Below are 8,474 nucleotides of genomic sequence, written 5' to 3'. Positions count from 1 at the left end.
TTTTGTAATTGTGGAAGAATAGCTTCCGTGCGTGTTGTACAAACTAATGCGAATGGAAATCAAGGGCGTGTCTATTTTGTTTGCCCAAGAAAATATGTAAGTACCTGTTATATAAATGGATCTGTTACTTTTTACAAATTTCATTTGTCGTTTATTGATTAACTGATTATTGTCCATTGTAGACTACGAACGAACACTGCAATTACTTCAAATGGTTCGCAAATGATGATGACGACGACGACGACGACATTACCTCATCAATCCGTGCCAATGATGGACCTCCGACAGATGCAAGAACAGAAGAAATTAATGATCTGAGGAGAAGGGTTCAAAGGATTGAGAAGATTTTCAAGGCAATGACTTATGTTATTGTATTTTGTGTATTTTGGTACTTTATCATGTAAATGACTAAGTTCTTAGGTTTTGGAATTTTTATTTGGTGCTTCAAAATCTGATGGTTTGCAAAAACAAGTGTGTAACATGTTTGATGGAGATGAAATGTTGAATGAACAGTTTCTGAAATCTATTAGTTCAGGTTGAATGTTATATAACAGGTTTCTGAAATGTTGTGTCATGTTGAATGTTGAAATGTTGAATAATGTTGAAATGTTGAAAATGTTGTATAACAGGTTTCTGAAATCTATTGAAAATGTTGAATGTTGTATAACAGTGTGTATTATATGTGATGGTTTGAGGAAAATAGGTATATTGATTAACAGGTTGAACATGAGCTATTGAAATATGTTCAATGAACAAGTTTGTCTATGAGGTTTTATGTGCAGAATGGGTATCTACAGAAGACATGATTCTCATTTCGTCGTTCTGTTTTTATATTACCTACTTCCATAGATCATTGCGCAAAACAACCATTAAATCACCCAAAAAATCAAATACAAAGCAAATGTAACCTACAAGAGTTGACAACATACTGCATATATGATTCCAATGCAAAATTATGATGCTAATAACATAATAAAATGAACAAATGAGTTCCAGAACAATTCCCCATAGGTCAAATGAACAAATCCCCATACATAATGAAATGAGTTCCATAACACACAGCAAGGTCGAAAACAAAAAGCTATCAACTTTGCTTATATTGAACCCAAATTTCAGCATAAATTCAGCATTATTCTGCAAGAGTGTGCAGCAATTTCAGCATTATTCAGCATAAATTCTGCACTATTCTGCAAGAGTGTGCAGCAAATTCAGCATTATTCAGCATAAATTCTGCACTATTCTGCAATACTGTGCATCAATTTCAGCATTATTCAGCATAAATTCATCAATATTCTGCATAAATTCAGCATTATGCAGCAACATTTCAACATTTCAGCATTTCAAAATTTCAGCAAATAACTTCAGTAACATTTCATGAACTCAGACAGCAACATTTCTGCATTATTCAACCAACATTTGAACATAAATTGCAGCAAAATTTAAGCAACAATTGAACCCAAATTTTTAGCAACAGTTTAATGAATATTACATATCCAACCAAAAATTCACAAAAATTCCCAAAACAAAATAACGCTAAGATGTTGGCGTGTGATCCACATCCCCATGCCCACGGCCACGCCCACGACCACGACCATGACCATATAGTACCTACAAAAAAAATAAAATAACATTACATCAAAGGAACCATAAAATAAAATGAAACTTTACATGAATGAATGACAAAATAAAAGAGGGAAGGTGAAAAAAAAATTACTTCACTACATGCGGGACTATTTGAAGCTTGCGAGTGATAACTATTTGCATTGTTCAGCAATGCTTGATAGGTTCCATGGACGGAATACATCGATGGCATTGAAAAATGCATATTGTGATGAAGATAACTTGGCTGCAACAATAACAAACACATATCAATCTAAAATGATAATAATCAGCTACAAATCCGTACTAAAACTTTTTATTAAACTAACTTACATCATAGGCGGGATACATAAATTGAGACGGAGAAACTCTAACTTGAGGAACACTCGGCGAGAATGGACGAAGTTGAGGAACACTTGAAAATAAAGGAGCCGACTGAGGAATTAAGGGAGGTGCTTCAGGAGCACTTGCCGAAAATAAGGGAGGAGTTTGACGAGTAACAGACATGGAAATTTGAGAAGCATTATGTGAACTTGTTTTATTTTTCTTTGCCAACGCAAGCTCCAAACCACCTTTTGTCCGCCGTCGTCCCTTGCTAGTGCACTCTTTTCTCTTGAGTCCTTTTGCTTGAACTACATTATTATCCGCTACACCATCCACTTCAAAGCTTTCGGGGCATGTGTTGGGGGGGCTTTCTTGTTGAATAGTATCTGAACAAGGCATATTGAATTTTGCGCTTAACATGGTTTCAATGTCTGCAATTAATTCATCCACTTTCTCAACCGTCAAATTAGATGTTTCCTCACTTTCAGAAGCTCTACACGCTACTGATCTGAATATTGCCATCAATGACCTATAACGTGAAGTTTGATGCAATCTTATATCAACCTGAATATCATGCCCACACCTATCTTTCACATTTTCAGATCTTGCTTTTTTAGTCCATCTCTTCAGAATATATTGTGAAGGAATCTCTTTCAAATTGAGTCTTTCTCTAAGGATCTTCAAACAGTGACTACACAAAATGCCCTTCATTTCAAACTTCCTACAATTGCAAGTGACCGAATCATCACACTCTTGCCTCACCTTCCTCACCTTTATACCATCACTATCAAGAACAGTATAAACGGTACTCTCACCATCATTTTCAATTTCTTCAATGTTGACTTCAAGGGACTTGACATACTCATCCTGAAATTCTTCAAAAATTTTATTTGTGTAAACAGCTGCAGCTTGCTCCATAATCTTCACTTTAATATTCACCCTGGGCAACTTTTGGCATAGAGCATATTCAGCTTGTAACTCTTTGTACCTTTTCTCAGACAGGACTCGATCAAAATGCATGAAAAATTGCATTAAGTTATGATCAGACCGAATGAAATCCTTCAAGAAAGCATTAAAGGATTCACTAAGTTGGGTGCTACTCATGCCCGCACCCCATGCATTTCTAACATATGGCCAACCCCATTTTTCCTTGACCCCAAATGTTAACTTCAACCAATGATTATCTGTTACTTCATACTTGTCAAGCATTTCCTCCCATTTTAACATAAACTCTTCCTCATCCTCAATGTCGTACATAAACGTGTATAAAACACTCTTCATCCCCTTATCCTTCATCGCCTTATCCTTGAAGATAGAATTTGCATGCCTTAATGCATTTTGCATCAAATGCCAAGTGCAAAGGCGGTGGGTTGTGTTTGGCATGACAATAGGTATGGCCTTAGCCATTGCAGCATCCTGATCCGTAAAAATTGTTTTTGGAGCCTTACTTGACATTGCCTCTAAGAATCTTCTAAAAAGCCATACGAAAGAATCGGCGGTCTCATCATACATCAAAGCTGCACCAAATACCACAGTTTCCCTATGATGGTTTAATCCAACAAAAGACGCAAATGGTCTATGTGCACTATTTAACTTGTAAGTAGTGTCGAAAGTGACAACATCACCAAATTGCCCATAATCCATGATCATCTGAGCATCGGCCCAAAATATGTTCGTAATCTGCTCCTCGTTATCTAATTGGACCGAGTAAAAAAAAGATGGATTCTCCAATGATTTGTCACGAAAATATTGCAAAATGCTACCTGCCTCCCCATATGCTAAACTGTTTTGCCTCTTCGTTCTCAAATAATTTTTTTGGTCAAGTTTTGTAAACCCAAGCGACTCCCTTCCACCAACTTCATTACCCATGAGCTCAAATGCAGCATTAAGACGGATTCCAGATTTTTCGGCTGAATCTATTTCGGTTGCCTGTGATGCAGATATCTTCCTTTGGGATGGTAACATATGCGTACATTCTGCTGGTACGAAGATATGATTATGTTGTTCAACAAAATCACTAACAAAAAATTTCTGAATATTCCTATCCCACTTAATGACAAGTCGGGCTTGACAACCAGTCCTCACTTCCTGCCTAGGATTTTTTGTTAATGAATCTCGCTTGTCGATAACCCGAAATCCTTCCTTATTACAAACAAATTGCCTTGAAGTGATTTGCCCCTCTTTGCTCTTGTTTACATAACCCCTTCTAATACTAAAGCCCAACCTTCCTCCATAAGTATTATAGAAATCATATGCTTCTTGTTCTGTATCAAATGTCATGCGAACTCTAGGCTTCCAATCACACTCACCCCCGTCATTCTCATGATTGTTAGGTTCCATATCAATGTGCCAAGTCACTTAAAAATAAAAAAGTGCCCAATATTAGCATAAAAACTGTATAAAAACCAAATAAGATAATTAACGAATAACAAACGTACCACCTGAATATATATAAACAAATAAGGAAAAATTCTACTAATTAATAATTTTTACACTCTTATGATCAATAATTACTAGACCATATCAGGCCAAATAAGAAATCAAGCTGATAAATTCACTAGTAAAGCATCAGCTACCTTTCCATATTTCTAACTAGTCATTTTCTATAATTTGAAATCCCATGTTTGCTAACTAAGAGTTGAAAGGAAAATAAGTGCAACAAAACTAAAAAGACTGCTCATATGCTTAGTTTAATTTGTATTTCCTTGGGCCTTAAATAGAAAATACTATAATAATAAACATTTTAAGTTTCTTCTTCTTCCTCACATTTAATTAGAAACCAAATTGACAAAAGGAAAAACAAGCACAATAGACACTTCCTAAATTAATAATTGACAAAAGGAAAAACAAGCACAATAGCTTTAATTTTAGTTTATTCTTCAGCGTTGAGATTGAGGAACTGATGAGTGACAAAAATGGGAAAGAAACAGAAATTCCATTTTTCAAATAAATTCAACTCTCAATCTCTTATCTTCAGTAAGCATTATTTTATCGGCTGCCAAACAAAGGAGGAGGAGGAGAAGATTGGGGAAAATCTCAGATTCTGGGTGAGGGGAGGAAAGTGACAAATTTACTATTCCCAACAACATAGATAGGAATCCAAAAAAATTAAACCAACAACGAACCCAAAAACATTACAAAATGAAAATCAAATTTTGAAACAGCTATACTTGAAACAGAAAAACAAGATGCAACTTGCTTGAAGAAAAATAACTGATTCCAAATTCTCTGAAACTGATTCCAAATTCTCTGAAACTGCAATAGCAGAGAACATCAAATCATCAGCTAAATTGCAAAATCGAACTTGATTTTATTCTGATTTTTTCAAATACCTTTTTATACTTGGGTTTGTCTTCACAACAGCGTGAATGAATTAAAGGAATATGGCAAAATTGATAGCAGATTTAAAAAGTGAATTCAGAGGAAGCTTCGATTTTTTGGGTCTTGAGATTATGAATATTCAAATTGATAAGTTGATTTCTAAGAAATCGAGAACATTTCAAAGCTTGAATCGTCGGGATTCATATCCGATTCCGATCTCGCAAACCCAGAAACTGATCTCCTAGTTCAGATGTCATCTAAAAACTGCTTCAACATCTCCTGGAAATGTACCTGTCCAACAAAAATTGAGTTAATTACGAGGATTGATAATCAAAAGATGGTAAAAAAATAGGAATTTGTCCCGATTACAGAGCTCTGAACAAGCCTTTTCTCTGTAATATGGAAATGAAACAAACAAATCTTCACGAAGAAGTAGAGAAATCAAAGCCAAATCCACTTCAAATCCCATGTTCCCAAGTCTCAGTATTTTTTTGTCCCAATATACTCTCAACTGCATCATTTCTTGGACATTTTGAGAAACAAAATTCTCGAGATATAAAACTATACTGTTGAAGTGTATTGAGACAAATGAATAAATAGATTTGATAACAAAAGAATCGTGACTGCATAGATTGATTTATATCATAACAAAATACCAAAAAGGGCAGGTGTGTGTGTGTGGAAGCAAGCATTGAAAATCTCTACACAAAAAAGATAGAAAATCGAAGTCAGACAACAATTTACAAACCTCAATCGCGAGCTCCAGATCTTCTGTAATTTTCCGAGAAACTGGACAGAAAATTGAGAGAGAAAAACAGAGAGATAAAAGGAGGTTTGCTTCTTCCCGCTGGAATGATATTCCGACGGGATGCACGGCGGGGGCGACCTGTAATTTTCCGACGGGATGCATGGCGGGGGCGACCTGTTCTGTAGCTGTTCTTCCCTCTCTCCTTCTTTCGCAGGTCTGCTTCTTCCCGCTGGAATGATATTCTTCAGCTGGGGGGAATTTTGAAATCGGCAAAAAATGTTTTTTTTTTTTTTTTTTTTTTTTTTTTTTTTTTTGAAAATCCTCACCAAAATGACGTCGTTTTGGTGAGGACGATTCTGAACCGTTCGATCATCCACTTTAGGAGATCACTCTAGAGAGTTACTCTAGAGGATCCGGACGCCTCCGGAAGCCCCTTGGATCGTATTCAAATTTTAGTAAGGACAAAAGCCTTGGTTTCTTTGGGAAGCACTTATATGTGGGGTTAGTTTTTTTTAATTTTTTTTAAAAAATTTATATTTTTAAATTCAACTCGATTAAATGGACTGGGACAGTAAAAATTGAATTTTTTTTTTTCCAGAAATGACAAAAACAAAAACAATTGATTTTATTTTATTTTTTTGTCTTTAGTATTTTTTTTTGTACCTTTTAGATTTGTCACTTTATTTTTATTTATTTTTATTATTTTTTTTTTTGTTGTTGTCACTCTAGCGCATTTTCCCCCTGCTTATTTTTGCCTTTTCTGAGCTTTTTTAAACTTTGAATCAAATTTTGTATTATTTAGGTCTATCTGGACTAGACAATTTTAAAATATAAAAAAAAAAATTGAATCAATTTTGAAAAAAAAAATCACTAAATATGAAAATATACCAAACTTTATATACATAAAGGAGAAATCTATGATTTTTTATAATGCAAGTTATGATTATTTATGACGTATGTTATGATATTTTGTATTAAAGTTATGAATAATGAATTTATGGTATCAACCCTAAAGTTATGGATGATAATGTTATGATACTTTGTGATTTTTGTTATGACACTTTATAGTTTTGTTAGGATATATACTTTTGTGATTTTTAATATGAAATTCTATAGTGAAAAAAGTTATAATATTTTGTGTTTAAGTTATAAAATTTTGTAAAAGGGTTATAAAAAGGCATATCATATGTATATTTTTTTGGGTGCACATTATATTATCTCCTATATATAAATTATAAAAATTGACTTATTTTTGTCTTTCCTAAATCTTTTTCAAATTGTTTAATTTAATTGAAAAAAAATTAAAAATAAATAAATTTTACATTTTTTTTAAAAAAAGCATTAAAAAGAAAAAAAAAACATTTATTAAGAACATTTCCAATGGATATCACCACATGGTTCATCAAAAATTTGATTAAAAAACTCACTTTTTGCTCCTCAACCAAACACCAAATCTTTTATCAAATTTTTCATCAAATTGAGAATGTATGTGCCTTTCTTCAAATCACTGTTCATATCCGTTGGATTTTCACTACCAGATGTCTTCCAGATAACCACTTTAAGACAAAAATTTGTGAAAAATTACATTGGCCGGTCGATCTCTTGGACATCCGTCCGGTCATCCGCCCAGTCAATTTATGTTCAATGAAGTCTTAAAAACTTCCGTTGAAACACTTGATATTGAATGAAATTTTTACTCAAATTTAATAAAAAGAAGAAGAAGATGAATCGTTGTAGATGCCCTAACTTATAAGCTACAGCTACAACGAATCCTTAAATGTTGCCAATATGACAATATAGCTCCACATGCAACAATTTAATAATTATTTTTTTCCTCTTTTGCTTCTTATATACATTTTTTTTTGGATCAATGCTTCTTATATACATTGTTGTCATCTATTTTGACTGTTTTCAGATTGAAAAAAAAAAGCTACTTTCAGTGTGTTTATTTTTAATTTTTTGGAAATTAAATTTTTTATTTTTCATATTTTTTTTAGTGAATATTTTAAAAATTTTAAGTAATTTTTTTTTTATATTTTTAGATGTACCTTAATTAGATATATCTAAAAAATAAAATGTTTATAATTTTTTTAAAAATTAATAAATACACAAAAATATGAAAAATATACTGAATTCTCATATTTTTTTTTTATATTTTTGGTATTTAGTGAATTTTCTAAAGATTTTTTATCACAAATATTATATTTTTTAAGTGTATTTATGTTTAGTGTATTTAAAAATAAAAAAAAATTGTTTAAAATATTAAAAAAAATTAGTAAAAACAAAAAAATACGGAAAATAAAAAAATTATTTTTTTGAAAAGTGAATCATGAAAATCCAAACCAAACAGGTTAATTTTATACTTTGGCCTATATTGACAATTAAAACTAGCTTTTTGATTTTTTGTTTTTTTAGATCACATCACCTCTCTATTATTTTGTACATTTTTTTTTTCAAAAAAAAGCTAAAAATTATTTTTAAA

At 32.5% G+C, this 8,474-nt stretch overlaps 1 protein-coding gene across 1 annotated transcript; it reads right to left on the bottom strand.

Annotated features, from left to right (window-relative positions):
• Positions 1-1,112: 1,112 nt before the first annotated feature.
• LOC145793766 (protein FAR1-RELATED SEQUENCE 5-like) lies at positions 1,113-5,713 on the bottom strand. Its single transcript, XM_082876637.1, has 7 exons — positions 5,614-5,713; positions 5,119-5,178; positions 1,933-4,280; positions 1,715-1,846; positions 1,558-1,608; positions 1,237-1,293; positions 1,113-1,187 (listed from the first exon to the last, which is right to left on the bottom strand). Exons 1-7 carry the CDS (start codon positions 5,711-5,713, stop codon positions 1,113-1,115), a joined length of 2,823 nt encoding a protein of 940 aa, XP_082732763.1.
• Between the last annotated feature and the right edge of the window lie 2,761 nt (positions 5,714-8,474).

Source organism: Camellia sinensis, chromosome 6 (assembly GCF_055761805.1).
Source record: "Camellia sinensis isolate YWXY chromosome 6, ASM5576180v1, whole genome shotgun sequence".
Lineage (NCBI taxonomy): Eukaryota > Viridiplantae > Streptophyta > Magnoliopsida > Ericales > Theaceae > Camellia > Camellia sinensis.
Note: the sequence above shows the minus strand (reverse complement) of the source record. Positions and strands in the feature narration are given on the sequence as shown.